The 22,598-nt window shown below is 37.0% G+C and overlaps 1 protein-coding gene across 1 annotated transcript; it reads left to right on the forward strand.

Annotated features, from left to right (window-relative positions):
* Positions 1–19,798: 19,798 nt before the first annotated feature.
* LOC119806562 (taste receptor type 2 member 123-like) lies at positions 19,799–20,758 on the forward strand. Its single transcript, XM_038318337.1, has one exon. It carries the CDS (start codon positions 19,799–19,801, stop codon positions 20,756–20,758), a length of 960 nt encoding a protein of 319 aa, XP_038174265.1.
* Positions 20,759–22,598: the final 1,840 nt, after the last annotated feature.

The following is a 22,598-nucleotide window of genomic DNA, read 5'->3' on the forward strand; positions in this document are numbered from 1 at the left end:
GAGAAAAATTAGTTCATAATAGCTAGACTTTAGAAAGGAATCAGGTTTATGAAACACAGAAGTCACAAGCCTTCAGGCAAATAATTCCTTGGAGCAGAAGATAGAGAGCATTGTTGTTTGTGATTAGACAGGCAGCAATGCAGGGTATAAGGATAAGATTCTGCCTGTCACAGAGATCAGGATGTTTTTAAGGTCTCTTGTGGGAGAGAACGAAAGGGAGAAGTTGTTCCATGAGGAAATAGACCCAAGGTTGGCTGAGATCATCTAAATGGAGATGGAAACAGTATATGTTTTGGTAGTCTGGCTGCATACAGTGATTCAGAGGGGCCATGGACAGTCCTACTACGAGGTCTTTGCAGGAAAAAAATGAAATACTTAGTATATAATATAACAGTGGTTAGTTTTTCTGTTTTCTGCCCTGTCTTTAAGGGTCTGTCTGGAAAAGTCACAGGAGGTGAGAAGTACTTTTGAAGTTCTAGAGGAATGAAAGAAGAGACTACAGGATGGGGCTCATGATATCACAGCACCTGAAGGGAATAGAGACTGCAGGAATGTGGGTGAATCTAATGATAAGCAATGCTTCGATGTGTAAATTTGTACTCATCAATTATTTTTCAGTTGTTTGTAGCTTTATGAATTCTAGAAAAATCAATGTAGATTAAGCACTATCCAAACACAGCCCAGGTTTGCAGAAAAGGTATAAATATGTATATTGTCATAAAAAGATGTGCATTAGGACCACTTATGTGTAAAAACAAATATTAGCATAAATTGACTATCAATAGTTATTTCTTTAAATATTTAAAAATGATTCATGACTAATATAAAAGATGCGTCTATACACAAGCAAGGTGTGAATAATGCAAAATTATTTCATTCTATGTCAAAAGAATGAATTCATAACCTAGAAAAATGTCAAGGAATTGAGTCCATAGTATATGTTTAGACATAAGATATACTTATCCAATGTTTCAAGTATAAAATCAATTTAGAAAATTAAACAAACAAACAAGTAAAAAACTTCTGGGCCACTAGCAAATGCCTCAAACTGCTGATTTATATCCTTTCTCATTTGGTTGTGTAGGGGGACGGAATTAATGCTACTGTCTTGTCCTCTGTCAGTCACATACCACCTGACCTACAAAGTGAGTTTAGGACATTTAAGACTATTACCCAGACAAATACTGTCTTAAAAAACAAAAATTAAAAAAATAAAAATAAAAGAAATAGAGTTTTTAAAAAGCCACATAAAGATGGAAAATACACAGGGAGTCTGGATACTGAAGTGTTATTGTGTTATCTTTCCATCATTTGGCTGATGAGAAAGAAGAACAGCTGCTAAAAGACATTTGATTATAAATGTTGCTGGATTAATTCAACCTGTATATTTTGAAAATACCCATTCATTGATTCAACTTTGAATTTATTGACTCAGTGGAATGGCCACAACATTTCCTACTTTTTGTCTAAATAAAAAGGAAAAGTTTCAGCTCTAAAATATTAAGACTACATACAATAAGAACAATTATCAATTAAGAAATACATTCAAAATGTCTAGTATATTAGTATTTGGTGAAATCAGAGAAAATTCTCTCTATCATCTATCTATCTACCTATCTATCATCTATCATCTATCTACCTATCTATCTATCTTAATATATGAATTTATTCTAGCTTAGTAAGTCCTAAGTTTTGTACCTAATTCACTTTCTACCATAACTAAGGAAAACTGTAGCTATAATTACCTTGTCTTTAACCCCACTAGAGATCTGAGAAGAATATGATATTACCTGACTATACAGGAAGTGCAGATCAAGCAACTTCCAAAACTAAGAAATTACAGAGAAATCTGGCATCCTGGATAGTCACTCTAAAGTTATTCTGTAATGTTGGGACATACCTCTTCAGCCTACATGCCTAAAATATCTGACAGACTTTTCTGTGAAGCAGGAATTTTGAAGGACTGTTGTACCTTCTCTTGACAAAGTTCAGCTATTGCCTTTTGAGTCCTGTTTGTCCAATTTGGACAGCATATTTTCAGCAGTTGAGACAAAAACAGTTTCTTTGACCAATGACTAACTTTTCCCCAAATTAGAGCAAACTCCCTATGGAGAGTCTTTGATGTTCATCATCCTCTTTTGAAATAAATTGATACTACCAGTAGCAGACTTGTCTCACTGTCATGAAAAGCCTTATGTTTTTAAAACACAAAAATACTGGGTCATTGAAGTGTTTCAAGACCATTTGAAAGGTAGGACTGTTGGTACCTTCATCACCAGCTGTTGTGCCCTCCTTATGTACAACTTGGACAGTCTGTGAACATTCTTGATAATAACTTTTAATAATTCTTTCAGAAATGTTCTTTATCTTTTAGTTTGCTTCTGAGATTGGAGGAACGTTAATCTGTGTTTTCCATTGCTGCATTCTGATATTAGGAAGGCTCGATGCTTCGACCCTTTAATACAGTTCTGGTTACTCAAATGTGGGCATATCTGAATTTTGGGGGACTTGCCTAGAGAGGGAGTAAGGTGCAGTGTCTCCGTTTCTAAGACTATTGACAATTTGTGATTTCTGATGGGGTTTCAACCCAAAGGTTGATAACAACTGCTTTATGTGATCATGAAGAATAACTTAGATTCACTGATGTAATTTACATAAATTTGTTTTGTTTATGTATATTGGTAGTATTGACTGTCTGGATAAAGGAAGAGTAAACAAATAAAATGAATAAATTTACTCAAATAGGTGAACATTAAAATTAATTTGAGAAAAGGAAGCTTTGAGAACTGAGCATAGTGATGTGGTCATATGCCCTGTGTGAAATTTGAATTAGTGCTGTTAAATTTGAATTAGGACACAATCCTGTAAATTCTTAGAGATGTAAAAATCTTTCTTCATAGCTTATTTCCACAAATAAGTCCCTTAAATCTTTTCACTTTATGTTAAACTCCAAGTTTTTCACTTTGTTTTTGTAGATGAATTTATTTGTATTTTATGTGCACTAGTGTGTGCCTGCATATTTGTATGTGTACTGCATGCATACAGTTTCTGTGGAGGACAGAAAAGGGCATTTGCAACTAGAGGTCTCTCTCCTGCCTACTAGTTCCAAAATAATCACTCTAAAGCTTAAAATTAATTACAAACTGTTTGACAGATGGTTTCAGACTTCTTACTAGATAGCTCCTACATTTAAATTAACCCATTCCTATTATTCTATATTATACCACAAGGTTTGTGGCTTGTTGTCTCACATCTTGGTTTTCCAGAGACCACTGTTGTCTCTCAGAATTTGTCGTTCCCCCTGCATCTTTGCTTGGATTTCTCCCCTAGCAATATTCTGCCTTGCAATAGGACAAAGAAGCTTCTTTATTAACCAATGGTAGTAAAACATATTCACAGTACACAGAGGGGCATTTTACATCAGGCCTTCAATCACCTAGAACTGGAATTATAGATGATTGTGAACTACCATGTGGGTATTGAGAATGAAAACCAGGATGCAAGAATAATGAGTGCTTTCAATTGCTGAGCTATCTCCAGACAACTAAATTTATTTTTTTAAAGAAACATAGTTCATTTATATATTTATTAATTGAAAATAAGTTTTTATTTTATTTTCCATTTAACATTCTGAAATAATTTGATAAAAACATGTGATTTACAATAAAATATATATGAACTGGTAGCCACTATGAAAGGGATGTCATAGTGTTTGTTGGTCAGGCATTTGTGTTCCTCATAGCAGTATGGTACCCACACAGGTGTGATACTGTTTTTTATGTGTAGAGCTGAGGTTCTCAGATAAAACTTAGCCTTTATGCATGAAGATATCATCAGAGAATGAGAGTAATGATTGTCATGGAGGGAAGCTGTCTCCAGACTCAGCAAAACACTTGTACAAAAAAGTTGCTCAAGTCACTCTTTGCAATTACGCTGGAGGCTGAGGCAGAAAGATTAGGAGTGGATTTTAGTACTGTATGTAAAATTCATACAAAAATTAATTTAAAAATGACTATTTATTTCAAGTATCTGTAGTGTAGATGGAGTGGCGGGGCTGTGTCCTGACACCCGGCTAGCTTTACACCCGAAATAATTACACGGAAACTGTATTTATTTAAACACTGCTTGGCCCATTAGTTTCAGTGTCTTATTGGCTAACTCTCTCTTGCTTTAACCCATATTTAGTAATCTGTGTAGCACCACGAGGTGGTCCCTTACCAGGAGAGATCTTAACCTGCGCTTGTCTTGGAGAAGAGAAGCATGGCGACTGCCTATGGCAACTGCCTGAAGCTTCTGCCTTCTCTCTTCCAGAATTCTGTTCTGTCTACTCCGCCTACCTAATTTTCTGTCCTATTAAAGGGGCCAAGGCAATTTCTTTATTAACCAATGACAATAACACATAGACACTCCTCCATCAACTGTAGGATGGCAGTCATACTAAAGATCACAGCAATTATCAGCAACATAGCTCAGCAGATAAAAACATTTATCTCATACCCTGAGGATATAGTTCTAACACTGAGAACTACATAGTAGGTGAGAGGCAACCTCTTCAAGTTGCCCTCTGAACTCTCTAGATGGAAGTTTCTGTCCTGTCCAGTCCCACAGCCATTCAGCCCCCAAGAAGCACACAGAGGCTTTTTATTAATTATAAACTATTTGATCTATTAGCTTAAGCTTGTTACTAACTAGCTTTTCCAACTTAAATTAACCCATAATTCTTTTCTATGTTTAGCCATGTGGCTTGATTCCTTTTCTTAGTGCAGTAGTCTCATCTTGCTTCCTCTGTGTTTGGGTGGTGACTGCATCTCTGTCTTTTCTCTTTCCAGAATTCTCCTAGTCTGGATGCTCCACCTATACTTCCTGCCTGGCTACTGGTCAATCAGCATTTTTCTAAACCAATAAGTGTGACAAATCTTTACAGTGTACAAAAGCATTATCCCATAGCAGTTCTCCTTTTTTTCTTTTTAAAACAAGAACCCTGAATCTCATTTCCTTTGTTTAGCTTTTTTCCTGACCATTATCCAACTTGTAACCAACATGCTAAACAAAGACAAACATCTATAATTCATTCTTTGGGAATGTGGGCATAGTTTTCTAGGCTACTTCTTCCTCACTGGGGATGCTGGTAATCTTATGGAGACCCAAAGAAAATTTAGGTTTATGGTCAAGTACTGACTGAAGTATTCTGAGACTGGATCATCTCAGTCAGCGTCTTGAAGATGTTCTGGAAGTAGAATTTAGAGGAAACTGCAACAGAGGTGCTCTAAAATGTTTAGTTATCTGGGTCATCCACTCCTAATGAAGATTTTTCAGAGGTCTTTCTTGATCAAATGTAGTAAGGAGCTGCGGGGAGGCCTGCTTTTCATCCCGCCAGGCTCCTGCATAGCTAGCTTAGCCCCAGAAATAATAACACACAAACTGTATTCATTTACACACTGCCTGGCCTATTTCAGACTCTTATTAGCTAACTCTCACATCTTGCTTTAACCCATATTTAGTAATGTTTGTAGCACCACAAGGTGGTGGCTTACCAGGAAAGAGTCAGCATGTCTGACCTCCATGGCTGGCTCCATGGCTTCTGTCTCAGAGAGGAGAGGCATGGTGTCTGACTGACTTCCCTTCTTCCCAGCATTCTGTTCTGTCTACTCCACCTATCTAAATCCTGCCCTATCAAAAATCCAAGGCAGTTTCTTTATTAACCAATGAGAGTCCTCCATCAATCAAACCTTATTTGTGTTAACCCAGAATAAATCCACAGCCTTTCATTTCCTGTGGAAACAAATGCAAAACCTCTTCTCCAAAGTAACATATCTTTTTACTTAGATTTTGATGTCAAGGTATTTTCAAAATATATAGGTTGAATTAATCCAGCAACATTTATAATCAAATATCAAATATCTTTTAGCAGCTGTTCTTTTTTCTCATCAGCCAAATGATGGAAAGATAACACAAGAACATTCAGTATCCAGACTCCCTGTGTATTTTCCATTTTATGTGCCTTTTTAAAAACTCTATTTCTTTTCTTTTTTTTTAATTTTTGTTTTTTAAGACAGTATTTTTCTGTTTAACAGTCTTAAATGTCCTCTAACTCACTTCGTAGGTCAGGATGGCCTAAAACTCACTTAGATCCACCTGCCTCTGCTTCTAAAAGGCTAGGATTAAAGTACCACCCTGATGACTACTTTATTTCTGCTTTTTAAAAAACTTCTTCTATCCAAACTGTGTTGTTATTAGTATAGTGTGATTATTTGGGTCTGGGCAGCGGAGCAATGAAAGCACAGTCTCTATCAACAAATGGTGTCCAATGTGGAGCAAAAATTTCCACATAAAACCCGATAAAACTTTAAAAAAAGTATTCTAGGCAGACAAGAACAGAGTCTAGCACAGCTTCTTGGTAACCATTATCTTTCCTCTGGTAGGCTCTGTTCACTCAGTGTTAGCGACAAAAACCTTGCAGCTCTTTTAAGAGGATCTGACACCAAACAGATAAATGGTGTTTATGAGCAACAGGCTTCTTGGTGGTGGTATGGACCAAGAAACTCCACAGAGTTGTGGCAATAAATAGGGCCCCGGCCAGTACCTCTGCCACGAAGCTAGACTCTCATAAAGCTAAGGAATGGGGTGGATCCAGCTGCCAAAACTGCAGTGTTAACCCTAGCCATTTCACTTAGCATATTAAATACTCATGAGATCAGAAAAAAATACAGATACACAGTAAAGACTGATTCAGACAAAAAAATCTCTAAACAGTTTACAGTATATTAAAATATATGTAGGCTTGAAAAAGAAAAGAAAAAAGGATAGAGAAGGTTCTTAAAAATAAAGGAGCCATTCTAGGATTGGCAGAGACTTGACTCTAGAGGGGTTTCCAGGTGTCCAGGAAGATACCCCCAGCTAGTTCCTTGGGCAGCTGAGGAGAGGGAGCCAGAAATGTCCAGATCCTATTGCCATACTCATGAATATCTTGCATATCACCATAGAACCTTCACCTCGCGTTGGGTGGAGAAAATGACAGAGCCCCACATTGGAGCACCGGACTGAGCTCCCAAGGTCCTGATGAGGAGCAGAAGGAGGGAGATCATGAGCAAGGAAGTCAGGACCGTGAGGGGTGCGTTCACCCATGGAGATGGTGGGACAGAACTAACAGGAGACCACCAAGTCCAGTTGGAATGGGACTGATGGAACATGAGACCAAACCGGACTCTCTGAATGTGGCTGATGGTGGAGGAGGACTGAGAAACCAAGGACAAGGGCGATGGTCTTGGACTCTACAGCATGGACCTGCTCACTGTGAGTCTTGTCAGTTTGGTTGCTCACCTTCCTGGACCTATGGGGAGTTGGGAGGTCCTTAGACTTAACATAGTGAAGGGAACCCTGATGGCTCTTTGGCCTGGAGAGGGAGGGAGTGGGGGTATGGGTGGAAGGGAGGGGAGGGAAGGGGGAGGAGGAAGGGAGAAGATGGAAATCTTTAATAAAAAATGAGGGAAAAATAAAATAAAATAGGTATTGGGCCACATGCCTTTAGTCACACCACTTTGTAGGCAAAGGCAGGCAAATCTTTGAGTTTGAGGTTAGCCTCATCTATAGAGTAAGTTCTAGGACAGCCAAAGATATAAAGGGGAAACCATGTCTCAAAAAAAAAACAAAAATTAAAAAATAAAATGAAAAGAAATAGAGTTTAAAAAGTCACATAAATATGGAAAGTCCACAAAGAGGCTGGACTATGTATATTATGTCTTCTTTGAATTTTTTTTGACTGTGAATGAGCTAAGTACAGAGAGACATTTCATGGTACAGGCTGCTAAGCTCTACCAGCATATACATTTTAAAGGTATCTTAACTAAGGACATGTTACTTTGGAAAAAAGGGTTCTGTTTTTGTTTCCACAGAGGAGAGAAAGCTATGGATTTTTTTTTTTTTTGCCTATTATGGTTAGATTAAACCAGAACCCCTGAAGTGAAGGCCCAGGTATTCCAACATCCACAACAGCTATAGGACTGCTGACTGAGATGGACCAACCACACAGGATACCCCACAAAAGGTCTGATTAACAGTCACCAAAATCAGTAGGAAGTGATCTAGTAAAACTACACCCTAATTCTGAAATATTGTTTGCTTTCATTTAAAGGGGATTAGAAATGGTTAGTGGCCACAATCAAGGCCTTTCTAAAGAAAAAAGTGGGATATGATAAAGAAATGAATACTTTACATTGGAATGGGCTTTGGTTTAGCGATACAAATTTAAAGCCAGTTTTGTTATATGTATATTTCTACTCTTCTGTAATGCATTATGTTTATACAGCTCATTTAAAAAATAATATATAATTAAAAATTATGGATTAGCAGATATTCATCTATAATAAATAGTCAAATTGTAGTCATGTTAGTTAGGTTTTCTAGATGTTCAGAGATGTATTTCAGATGGATTGGTGTTATTCTAAGTTTTCAAAGACCTACAGAATATGACATAAAACGCTTTAAGAACTTAGACTTTTCTTTGTTTCTTTGTTTCTTTCTTTGTTTCTTTCTTTGTTTCTTTCTTTGTTTCTTTCTTTCTTTCTTCCTAACTTCCTTCCTTCCTTCCTTTATTTCTTTCTTTTTTGTTTTTTGAGACAGAGTTTCTCTGTGGCTTTGGAGCCTGTACTAGCTCTTGTAGAGTAGGCTGGCCTTGAACTCGCAGAGATCCACCTGCCTTTGCTTCCGAGTGCTTGGATTAAAGGCGTGTGCCACCACTACCTGGCAGAAGTTAGACTTTTCTTAACAGTGAGACAAGTCTTCTGGGAGCACTAATTACTTCAAAGAGGTTGATGGGCACTGAAGAAACTCATGATGGGATTTGCCTTCGGTGTGACAAGGTTAGCTATTTGGGCAAGAAATTGCTCTTGCCTGGATGGCTTGATGGTATGCTCTATGAACTGGACATGCAGGACCCACAGAAAACCGACTGCTGAACTTTCCAGAATACAGGATGGTCCTTCAGGATTCCTACTTCACAGAAGAAACTAAGAAAGCAACTGGTGAACTTTGCCAGTACAAGACAGATCAGACCTTCAAATTTCCTACTTTAGTGAAAAGTCTACCAGATATTGTTTGCCTTTAGGCTGAAGATGGATACTCCAGTGTTACAAAAGAACTTTGAGTGACTGTTCAGGAAGTGGGATATCTCTGTTATTTCTAGAACTTTGAAAGTTACTTACAATGCACTTCCTGTTTACTTAGGTAATATATCTTTCTGGGGTCTTTGATGAAGTTGAAGATAGTTATTATAGTTTTCCTTAGTTACAGTGAAAGATAAATTAGATATAAAACTTTAGACATACTAAGATAGGAGAGATGAGATTATTTTCCTTAATTTGCCAAGTGTAAATGGACTAAATATTATAACTATAATTCTTGCTTGATAACTGTTTTGTATATGTAATTTTACTATGTTAAAGTTAAAACCTCCCTTTTTAATTAGACAGAAAAGGGGAGGTGATGTGGCATGTTCTTCTGTATATGTGTTGCTCTTATTGGTTGATGAATAATACTGTTTTGGTCAATGACTTAGCAATCTAAAGCCATGTGGGAAATCCAAATAGATAAATAGAGTAGATGGAATCAAAGAAATGCCATGTAACTGGCAGAGGAGAAAGATGCCAGCATATTACCAGTAAGACACAGCCTTGTGGTGATGCATATATTTATAGAAATGGGTTAATTTAAGATGTAAGAGCCAGCTAGGAATACACTGGAGCCATTTGGCCAAACAGTGTTGTAATTCATATAATTTTTAAAATAATTATTTGGGTCTGGGCAGCTGGGAAATGAAAGTGCAGTTTCTGTCATTAGAACTCCACATGCTCAGTATAGTATTTACACACACACACAAACACACATACACACACACAAAAGTACTTTAAAGTATTAGTTAAAGAATCTGTCAGCATTCTTGATTGTGAAAGAAGGGCATGTTGAGCTTAATAACATTTTTTTATTTGCAATTGCAGAAAATAATTCATGTTGTATAGAACTCTAGAATTATTTTTTCAGATATCAAATGAAATATATTAATTTTTTTTGGTGCTGCTGCTGGTTGGTGTGTGTATGTGTGTGTGCGTGTGTGCTTATAAATAACACAAAAACACAGTCTACCTGCAGATAATTGTAGGGATAATAAACTTTCCTGGCAGATCCCAGAAAAACTAGAAAGCATTAAGAGAAAAGCAACCTTCAAATTTCTAATTTTTAATGCATGGTGCCAATGTATTAGTTGAAATAAAATATATTGGTGTTGAGGAATACTTATGGCATTTTCTGAGGACTGAGGCTCATCCACCACTTTTTGCATTCCCTTGCAAACCCTGCTGGATTTTAAAATGAGGGTACTTGGTGATATCCATTTACATAGAGACTAGAGAAGGCAAAATCTTGCAAAACAGTAGAAGAGAATATGTCTTTATTTGCATAGCAAATAAGACGTTGGCTTTAACATTTTCTGTTGATGATTACTGTGGTAAGTGTATGTGATGCATGATTCAGAGTACTTTTGCACTCTTTGGGGATAATACTATTTAAGATAACCAGAAGTGAACTTGGCTTTGACTTATTTAAATGTTTCTTTCCCATTAACATCAAGCACAGAGTGTAAAAGCATAGGGACTTTGCTGCCCAGCCACAAACTAGGTATTGTTTGAAATTTAGTACAGGAGGTTATAAACTGCAAACAGTATCATAGGCTTTGCTTCATGTTTTTCCTAATTTAAAACTACCAATGATCATATATTTTACCTGGCTATTGACAGAATTTGCTTTTGGAAATTGTGTTAATGTTTCCATAACATTGTAAACCATTCTGACCTTGTCAGCAGAAAAAGAAGTCCTACCAGGTGATGGAATTCTCACTAATCTGGCTATTCTCCAAACTGGCTTCTTTTTAAGGAGTGAAGACACAGGTATTCATCTAGTTCACATAGCCTACCCAGGTTGATAATTTGGACAAGTGAAGATGGATATACATCCTGCCTGTGATGGCAGCAATCTTCAAACACCTTCTTTATTACCAGCCTCAGCAAATTCATCTACTCAAGAGAGCCAAGTTATCCAATCTCTCATTTTTCTTCTGAAATGGAAAGGTGTCATTCTGCTGCTGTGGGGACTTCAGTGCCTTTGTTTTCTGAAGTTGCTATGGTAACATTACTAGACAATGGAACTTACATGAACCAACACAAGTAGACAAAAATATAGAAAATGTAACATAGAAGATCAATGGAAAGATAATTTTTTTAGGCAAGAGTTCTTTGTGTAAGAGTTCTTTGTGTCCTGGAAATTGCTCCTATAGACAAGACAGGCCTCAAACACACAACAGATCCACCTGCCTCTGCCTCCCACTGCTGGCTTGGAGGATTATTTTTTAAATGGTCAATTGTGACTATTTACCTTACAAAACTCTATAAAGCATTACATCCCTGGTTCATTTCCCATTACTATCCCACTAAGTATGCAAACATCCCAGTGAGATGAGACTACATGGCAAAGTGTTCTTAGGTGTCATCACCATGGTCCACAAGAAGGCTGTGCAAATTGTGGTCTCCTTTACTTGCTTTTTGTAGTCTATTTTGTGTGTCTTCATACAAGGTTAAACTCTGATAGGTCATCAAATGATCCACTCTGCTTAAGTTGACGGGCTACTAGTACCATTTAATATTCAAGCAATTCATTTATCCTGAGTTAGGAAAAATGATGCTGTCAAGGACTCATCTGTTGACTCTTTTGTCAGACAAAGCCTTGGTTGAAAGGATGCATCTTCTTGATTTGTAAGAGACAAATGCTAGAAACAGAACAAAACACAACAAAAAAATCATAAGAAAAAAGCCCAGTGTGGAGCTCTGTCTCTATCTCCATCCATCGCCAGGTGAAGGTTCTATGGTGATATGCAAGAAATTCATCAGTATGGCTATAGGATCTGGCCTTTTTCCAGCTCCCTCTCCTCAGCTGCCCAAGGAACTAGCTGGGGGCATCTCCCTGGACACCTGGGAACCCCTCTAGAGTCAAGTCTCTTCACAACCCTAAGATGGCTCCCTTAATTAAGTTATATGCTTCCCTGCTCCCATATCCACCCTTCCTATATCCCAAGCATCCCATTTCCCCAAGCTCTCCCCATCCTCCCCTTCACCCTTTTCTCTCCCCATCTCCATATAACCTTCACCTGGCGATGGATGGAGATAGAGACAGAGCCCCACATTGGAGCACTGGACTGAGCTCCCAAGGTCCTGATGAGGAGCAGAAGGAGGGAGATCATGAGAAAGAAAGTCAGAACCTAGAGGGGTGCGTTCACCCACTGAGAAGGCGGGACAGAACTAACGGGAGATCACCAAGTCCAGTTGGAATGAGACTGATGGAACATGAGACCAAACCGGACTCTCTGAAAGTGGCTGACGGTGGAGGCTGACCAAGAAGCCAAGGATAATGGCGATGGGCTTGGTCTCTACGACAAGGACGGGCTCTGTATGAGCCTTGTAAGTTTGGTTGCTCACCTTCCTGAACCTGGGGGGATTTGGGAGGACCTTGGACTTAACATAGTGTAGGGAATCCTGATGGCTCTTTGGCCTGGAGAGGAAGGAAGTGGGGGTATGGGTGAAGGGGAGGGGAGGGAAGGGAGAGAAGGAGGGAAGGAGATGGAAAGTTTTAATAAAAAATTAAAAAAACCCATGGATATCATTTTATGTTGGTCAACTATTGCTGGTAATGTTGCATGCTGGAGTATGGTTGATATATCCAGGGACACATCATTAGAGAAAACTTATTTTCTCAATACCAGTGGGTATCATTTTTTAAATAGCTGCTTGGCTATGATTGATATTCCATATTTAGATCCCCCTCTAAATGCCAGGACACCGGGCTTGAACTTGTGGAGACCCCATGAATGCTACCACAGCCTCTGTGAGTTTGTATGAGCATCAGTTCTGTCGCATCTGAAAAACACCATGGTTTTTGGAGTCATCTATCACCTCTGGCTCTTACAATCTTTCTACCTCATCTTTTGCTCTCTGAGCTCCCTGAGCCTCATGGGGAGGGCTTTGATGAAGAGAATCCACTTAAGATTGAATGCTCCAAAGTCTTCTCTGAATGAAACTTTCATGGCGGTATCTTCTTGCTCACCATATTATAAACAAAGTGGTATTTCTTCCCCGCTTTTAAAAATAGTTTAACTTGCACACAAATAATGACTTTATTAGGGCTTTTTCACACATTCTCATCATTGTGCATCTTTCTTCTTCTTCCCTCTTTTACTTCTGTCCTTCTACCCCTTGAAGCCCATTTGGTAGTCTCCATCCTCACCCAAATAGTTCCTTCCTGCTTTCACATCATGATTCCAATTATCTTCTCTTTCTTCTACACACAAGTATGTAATATACATACATATAGATTTATTTCTAATCAAATTCTGAATGTGAGAGAATGTATGAGTATTTGTTTTATGAGTCTTTCTTATTTTGCTTAGCACAGTAATCTATATTTGCACCCATTTCCCTGAAAGTATGATGATTCTATTATTTTACAGTTGTATAAAATGACATTGTCTATATTGTTTCATTGTCTTTTTCCATTCATCATTGAGGGACATATAAGCTAACTAGTACTTCAATAAATGCATGTTTATCTGGGGCTCATTGACTTAGAGACCTTCAACTATATAGTTTAGGATGATTTGGCTAGGTCATATATATATATATATATATACATTGGTTTGAGCTCTGGGATCCCTGGGGACTGAACCAGTGTAGGCCAGCCCACCAGATAAAAGGCTCCTCCTTTCCTTCCATTTTCAACAGCATTTATTGTCCTTTGTTTTCTTGAAGACAGAAATGCTGATTGGGGTGAGATGGAATCTCAAAGCAGTTTTAACTTGCACTTCATGGATGCCGAGGGTGTGGAATAATTGTTCAAGTATTTACTGGTCATTTGTTCTTCCTTTCCTGAGATTATTAACCTGTTTGTTGGTTGGATGATTTTGTTGGGAGTTCATTTTGAGGTTCTTGATGCATTTGATTAACTCTGTCTGTTACATAGTTGGCAGCATTTTTCCCTCTACTGTGGACGGTCTCTTTACTCTGCCAATTGTTTTCATTGCCATGCAGAAGCTTTTTAATTTCAAATAATCTCATTTGTTACTTTTGGACTTTGTACCTATGTCTTTAAGTGATTAACCCATTTTCTTCCAGATGTTAGAAAGTATTAGGTCTTATTTAAGGTCTTATGTCCTAGAGTGCATTTTTTACTCATGTAGTGTTTAGTCTTGTCTGTGACCATACTAGGCTGTGTTTTTTTAAATGTGATTGCATAATATAGTTTCAGATTAAGTTTTTTGATACCTCAGATCTGCTTTCTGCTAACGATTGTTCTGACTATTTGGGGGTATTTGTGTTTCCATGTGAACTTTATGATTGGTCTAGTTTTGTTGGGAATTTAACTTGGTTCTGAAGGGAATTGTGACACATCTGCTGCTTACATTCGATGATATAGCTTTTTCCCAATCTTATTTCACTTATTCCTGGGCATGGGAGGCTTTTTAATTATTTAGAGGCTTCTTCAATTACTGTCTTCAAGTAGCCACTGTAGAGTTCTTTTATCTTTCTGACTAGATTTATTTTATTTACTATTTTATTTTTTGGAAGTATTATATATAAATGGCATTAATTTTTTGCCAAGGGTTTTTATGAATATACAGAAGGCTACTGTTTTTTTGTGTGTGCTGAATTTTCTATTCTTTTACTTTGTTCAAAGTATAAGATCTTAGAGTTTCTTATTGGAGGCTTTAGTGTTTTTATGCATAGGTTCACACTGTCTGGAAATGTAAATACTTTGCCTTCTTGGTTTTCTGTTTCTATTTCTTTCTCTTGAACTATTTTACTTGCAAAAATTTTAAACAGTATACCAAGTAAAAACAGTAGGAGTGCAAATGATTTTCTAGTCAAGCATAAACTCTTCGCATGAAACTAATTTGGTTATTGTACACAATCTACCTAATACCTTTGTCTGTGTTTGTGAAAGGGTCTCCTGTAGCCTAAGCTGCCCTCAGATTCATTGTGTATTCACAACTGACTAAGCTTCAGATATCCCTGTCTTCATCTCCTGTTAAGGTGTTCTTGAATAAGGTTTGCAATAGATTTATTTCACCTGTGTCCTTTAGGGAAATTAGCCTTTAGTTTTCTTTAGTGTTATATCCTTATCCAGTTTTGGCAGCAGGAAAATTCTATCCTTTCTCTTTCAATTCATTGAATAGTTTATGAATTATTGGTACAAATTATTTCTTAAAGATTTGGAAGTACTCTAATGAATCAATCACATCCTGGGCTTTATTTGTGGAAGATTTTTATAACTACTCCAATATTTCTCTTTGCTACAAATCTGTTTAATTTGTTATAACATACTCTTTTAATTTTGGTAAGTCATGTTTCTAGGCTTTTATTCTCTCTTTCTAGATCAGCTTTTCTCATCTCTGGATTGTAACTCTTTTGGCAGTTGCATATCAGATATCTTGCATGTCAGATATTTATATTACAATTCATAACAGTGTCAAAATTGCAGTTATGAAGTAGAAATAAAATAATTTTATGATTGGGGTAACTACAACATAAGGAACTGTATTAGAGGATTGCAGCATTAGGAAAGTTGTCATGTAAGGTTTCTAAATTTTCCTCTGGATTCCAATGGACTCTATTGTAACTCCCCTCTTATTAATTTGGATCTAATTTTATATTTTTAGAATTTTCTACTTCTGTTAATAAAGTTATTATGTAATTAATAGTTTGAATGAGCATTACATTTTATGAACTTTAAAACTTGGTGCAGGATACTAGAGGTGCAGCTCTGAGTGTGTGTTTAGCATGCATGAAGTTCTGGGTTCAATCTCTGGGATTACAATCCCACAAATGCAATCAAATTTGCTAACTGAAGTGATACAGCCTATATGAAGTAGTGAAGTGTTTTGCTTCTTTTAGAAACCCATGGTATTTGTGATGAGATTCTTGAGACTGAACATCCACTAAGAGACATTTATCAACTCCAAAGCTTCTATAATGATGTCTGCTCAATGACTATACTTGGAGAACATGTGTTTGGGTAATGCAAATATATGCCAATGTGCATTTATCCTGTATTTCATCTGGGTATAACAGAATCCAAATATGTTAACCCAATATTAGTATGATAAGAATTTAACATGTTTCCTTGTAATTTTCATGATTGTTGTAGCAATCTTCTTCCTATAATAATAATAATAATAGTCCTATAGTGACTGTATATTATTGGCTATAAAAGAGCTAGAGTATTTCATAGACTTCGAGATCTTTTGATCTTGTATATAATCATTCCCTTTATTCCACAGATCAGGAGATTGGGAGAAACAGGAGAGTTTGTCATTTGTCAGATTGGTAAATTTCAACTATATATTCAGACTAGTTAAAGCACGTAAATGCATTAGAAATATCTTGGGTTGGACAGGACGCAAAACTTTTGAAGGAGGGACCTAACATTCAGAAACTACCACAACCATTTAGTGGACTACAAAATTTCTTGAGTTCATATATTTAATTAAGTCAAGGCCTCATGCGTACTAGTCCCAGAAAATATGATTTTGAATCCTGTTTTTCGGGCACTATAATATGCTAAGTGACCATGAGTCTTTGGTTACTCTGGGTTATATATACCTTGGCATTCTTGTGATATAGTTTAGTATACTTTTCAGAAGAGTTTTGATATACAGATAGCAGTGATTAAAAATTACTACCTTTTCAGGATGTTGCTATCTCTTAGGTTTTATGGTTGGCCACTAAGGAGAAATGAGCTGCCTCTTACTGGCTTTTCCTAATCATAACAAAACCTCAGGGCGCAACTAATTAGTTTATAGCCAGTTTTGAAGACCTTACTGCTCATGTGCTGTCATATATTTTCTTTACCAGGAACACAGATACAAAGTCTCTCGCAGGGCAAACGGTGATTGGCACATATTTCTCACTATGATTCTATATATTTAGATAGATGCATATTTATGAATGGGTTTGTATTGTAAAACATTGCATATTTGTCTTCATCTGTATGAGTTACATTAAGAAGCTACATTACTAAAAGCCTACATAAAAAGAACATAATAAGTTCACTTCTTTCTCTTCAATGATAATGACTTTTATAAAGAAGCTTTTCAAAGATTACATATAACAACACATAGGTAAATGATTATAATTTTAGAAACAGAGATCAACATCCAAAGATACAAAGGAAATTATGTCTGATTCACCACATTGCCTTTGTTTGGTACATGCAGTATATAAAAGATGTAAAGAATGACACACCTAACACAAAACCCCCATTGATGACTCCTTCTTCATATAATGCTGGATCTGAAATGGATAAACACTGCTCATACATGCTACTTACTTTTTCTGACTTTTGTACTCATTGTAAATTGCCCTTAGAGCTATATTTCACCTTGTTTGAAAAAGGCTGTCCTTACCCAGCATGTGAAGTTCAAGTGATAATCTAAAGTATTTCTGTCCAGACTGAAAGAGATGTAGTGTTCCTTCAGGACCAATCCCTTGGGGCTGAGTGGAGCAAGACTTTTCAGCCCTTTTCCTGAAAGCCCAGGAAGTTCTGCCATCAGTATTCACTCCACACAGTTAACCCCTATGCTTGAATTTGCATTTTTCTTCTCAAAGCTTATCCTTATGACCTGGAGGAGGTAAGCCAGAAGAACCATTGCATATTTGTGTTAAATGTCTCTGCAAAACCATGCATTACTGCCTAGGCCACTAATCTGGTGTGGTATAGGAAGTGATGTAATCTTTAAGAAGTAAAAGAAGCTTAGGGGAAGAAAATTGAGTTATTGGAGGTGTGCCTCCAGAGGTGAGATTAGGTCTACAACTGTGTTCTCTCATTCTGCCTTGTTGCCTCATGACAGGAGTACTTCTGCTCCATTACTGCCAGGATGTTCTGCATTACCACACAGACCACAAAACAGTGGAGCCAAGTGATCATAAGCTGAAATATCTGGACTGTGAGCTAAAAATCCCTTCCTGTTAAGGAAATCACCTCAGGTGGTTTGCAGTGCTGACAAGAGAACTAACAGAGGAGCATCCTATCTCTATGCTGATGGTATGTTTATTTCCATTCTTACTATTTCCTTAAAATTTGCCCATTCTGGCCTGGTTTCATTCTCAATATATCTTTCCCATAACTGTAGTGCACTCTTTTGCACAGTGTGTTTTTAGGGGACTATAGGAAATATAGAGTCAGTCTTTCACAATGAATTCTTCAAGTTTCCCTGGAGAATTAAGAGACTTTTTATTTTTGTTGTATGCCATCATATGATATATTATTTTCTTTATTTTAATAACTCCTTAAATAAGGATGACTGTAGCATGCTTTTTACTTCCCACATTTCCAGGCTGTGTATCCTGTTTTATTTGTCTTAGTGTCCAAAGTGGTGGTTACAGAGCATATGGTAAGTGATGGAAGGTAGAAAGCTTTGGATTTTGACACTCATTCGAAAGGAATCAACCTACTGAACAGAAAGAGGTAAAATTAAGGAGGATTCTTTCTGTTCAGAGGAACTCATTTACCTTAACAACAGCTCCAGGGACCATGTAAAAGTACCTCATTTCTACACATGGAGGAACATTCCCAAAGATTATTGAGTAACTGCATTGCTTACATGTAATGGTAACTTAGAATTCTGTGTAAAACAATGTCAAAAACAAAACCATAAAAAAAACACTATGAGAGAAGCTGTGCTTTGGGGAAACCAGCTTATATTCCCAGGTGATTGTGAGGTAAGAGGATCACAAGTTCAAATCCTGTCTAGACTATAGATTAACTTTTAAGGTCAGACTAAGCAACTTAGTGAGACTCTCTCCCAATAAAAAGTATAAGGGTGGCTAGGGATATAGCTTGTCAGTAAGAACAATCACCTGGAATGAGTAAGGATCTAGATTTAATTATTAATCTTGTAACAAATAAAATAAATACAACAAAATTTTAATTTTACTAAGCTTGACCTAGATGCATGGTGATTGAATCAGTGAGTATTGCTGGAATGAGAACACAAGAGGGATGGATTTAAGTAAATGTGTGCCTATGCATGTGTGTCAAGTGCATATTTATTGATGCAAAGTAAAAGGACTAGTATAATCTCTGTGACATGAACATAGCAGCAGTAATCTCTACAGAGATTTTAGGACAATTTGGGTACTATGTATGAAGATTTTTTGACCAATGTCTACATAGATTTACATATGTGTATTTTGTGTGTGTATGTATAATAACATTTCTGTTCATTTATAATATTTAATAATAATAATCTTTATTGATAATCACATTGATGAGTACCATATACCAATTCAAAATCCTTTAAATTACTATATGAATTATATTCTTTAATATTGCTCAGAGCTCACTCAGGTTGAATAACTAAAATGTGTAGATAAGGCAAAAGGAAAATAATGCAAATAGATACACCTTTGTTTGTATGTGAGCAGATAAGAATTCACCATTTCACCCAACTTGAAAAAAATTCCGAACTGCTGGATGTAAGGCATGATGTGTCTGGATGAAGAATAGCTGGGATCATTGGGAAGAAAGAAACAAGATTTTCAGAAGAAATTATGAACCAAGTCCTGGCACACTTAAATGTTTCCTAGTCAGTATTGTGTACATAGAATTTTAGAAAGTTAATATTTTAAATTTTTAACAACAAATATACAAAGCTTTTAAAAATGTGCATAGTGATATTATAAGTTGAAGCATATTTCCATAGACCATGAACAACAGCCTATGGTTTACTTCTGCACTTACCTTATTTATAGAAATAGTAACGGGAACTGTAGGAAATGGATTCATAGCACTGGTGAATATCATTGACTGGGTCAAGAGAGGAAGGATCTCTTCAGTAGATCAGATCCTCACTGCTTTAGCCTTTTCCAGACTCAGTTTTTTGTTGTCCATGCTCATTTTTATGTTGATATTCATACTGTGCCCACATTTGTTTATGGCTTTAGAAATGCTTATAGTGACTGAAATTGTTTGGACAGTGAATAACCACTTAAGCAACTGGCTTTCTACATGCCTCAGTGTCTTTTATTTTCTCAAGGTAGCAAATTTTTCTAACACATTTTTTCTTTACCTAAAGTGGAGAGCTAAAAAAGTGGTTTTAGTGACATTACTGTTATCTCTGATCCTTTTGCTTTTAAATATTGTAGTTACACTGGCATGTATTCACTTATGGATTAATTCATCTGAAGGAATCATGTTTTATAGTTTGAGGAATTTGACACTACTTTCCAGAGCTCTTTTATTCACCAACTCATCGCATGTTTTCTTACCCACAGCCTCAGTGTTCATGTTCATCCCATTCACTGTGTCCCTGGTAGCTTTTATCCTGCTCATCTTCTCCCTGTGTAAGCATATTAGGAAGATGCAGCTTAATTCCAAAAGATCCAGAGATACCAGCACTATGGCCCACACGAAAGCCTTGAAAACTGGGTTTTCCTTCTTAATTATATATGCAATATATTTACTTTTTATTGTTATAGAAATTTCAAGCCTTGGATTGGTGGAGAACATGTTGATCATTTTGTTTGAGTACTCTTCAGGATTAGCTTTCCCTACAAGTCACTCATTTGTCTTGATTCTGGGAAACAGTAAGCTGAGACAAGCCACTCTTTCTGTGCTACAGTGGCTGATATGCCATTCCAAAGATATGGACACCTTGGGTCCCTAATTAATTCCAGCATTCATTATGTAAATTTTTGAGAATGATCAATTAGTTTACAGAAACAAGTGATCCAATACTGGAAATGAGAAAAGTAGGGTCCCTTGGGGGGTATATGCAAAGAAAGTGGGAGGAGAGTAAAGGGGAATAGTAGTATACACATAATCTTATAGAGAAAGAGATAAAGGGGAGCATTTTAGGGAAGGAGGAGAGAGGTAAATATAGGAGGAGGAGCTCGATACATAAAATACCATATGGAGGCCTGGAAAACTCACAAAGAACATACCATTGACTATAAGAAAACCAAAAATTCAATATACATACAAACATGCATACATTATATGTATGTGTGTGTATATGTTTGTGTGTACATGTGCACATGTGTAGTAGTTTTAACGAAATTTTGTCATTTTGATGGGCAGCATTCCATCCAAGAGGTAGTCAAATACTACTTAAAAATATCCCCAATGCTAACCATGACTAGTCTTATTTTGAACTAATAGCCGAGGTAGTCTAAAAGACTCCTGGAACATAAAGTCTATTGTATGTTTCAGTTGTTACCTTTGGTTATTGCCAGTGGTAGAAGGTAAGTCCTTATTGCTAAAGACACCATGCACTTAGAAACTGGGCCCAGAGCCAAAGTTGTAACTAACCTATAACCCTCCTCCTTGAGGACTAGTTTTCGAAGTACTAGAATCCACTGTGTAAGATAAAAGAGGGAGGTAACTAACATCCTTACCCTGCTATGACAACTGTGAGTCACATCAACAACCACCATGGCACACTAATCCTATGGGTTTGGTAGTGACACACATATCTTGGCAGTAACCCATTACTCTCTAATTGTACTTAAAGCCTGTCAACAAGAGAGATAACATGCCTGTTCCTAGCTAACTGCTCACCAAATAATACTAATGAAATCATGATGATTGGAGGAGAAGCTACAAAACCAGTTACTAAATCAGCATAACCCCTAACAACAATCTATGACCATTTGTTCCTATACTCACAGATAAATGTAATCCTTTTTTTTTTTTTTTTTTTTTTTTTTGGTTTTTCAAGACAGGGTTTCTCTGCAGCTTTTTTAAAGCCTGTCCTGGAGCTAGCTCTTGTAGACCAGGCTGGCCTCGAACTCACAGAGATCCGCCTGCCTCTGCCTCCCGAGTGCTGGGATTAAAGGCGTGCGCCACCACCGCCCGGCTATAAATGTAATCTTTACTCATCAAAATTTCTCTTTGCAACACTTTAAGATCATTACAGCAAAACACAACAATTGAAATGCAGAGTTGTGAAGCCTAGTCCCAATGGATGCATCTAGAAAACACTCCCACACCCCAAACTCAGGGAATAATATGAAAGAGGGGGCAGAAAAATTGTTAAGAGTGTTGACTGAGGTTTTCTGTTCTGCCTTGTCCTGCAGCTGTTAAGTCCCAAAGAAATCACACAGAGGTCTATATTAGTTGTAAACTGATTGGCCTAGTAGCTCAGACTTCTTAACTCTTATAACTTATATTAGTCCATTATTCTTGTCTATGTTAGCCACGTGGCTTGGTACCTTATTTGGCGAGGCAGTTACATCTTGCTTCTTCTGTGGCTGTGTCACTACTGCAGAAAGAACTTTTCTCTTCCTATAATTCTTCTTGCCCCACCTCTACTTCCTGTCTGGTCATCCTGCCTCTACTTCCTACCTGGCTACTGGGCAATCAGCATTTATTTAAAATATAATTGACGAGGTACAGACAGTTGTACCACAGCATAGGAGTCAGAAGATCAGGGACTTTGCTTTGAGGTTATGTCCCCTACTAATAGCATCAGAAGATACATCAATTAAGTCTCATGAACATGACCA

This window comes from Arvicola amphibius, chromosome 2, assembly GCF_903992535.2.
Source record: "Arvicola amphibius chromosome 2, mArvAmp1.2, whole genome shotgun sequence".
Classification (NCBI taxonomy): Eukaryota; Metazoa; Chordata; class Mammalia; order Rodentia; family Cricetidae; genus Arvicola; species Arvicola amphibius.

Bases quoted from the DNA above. Each gene is read 5' to 3' on its own strand.
- LOC119806562 (XM_038318337.1), top strand. From the start codon at position 19,799: ATGAACAACAGCCTATGGTTTACTTCTGCACTTACCTTATTTATAGAA.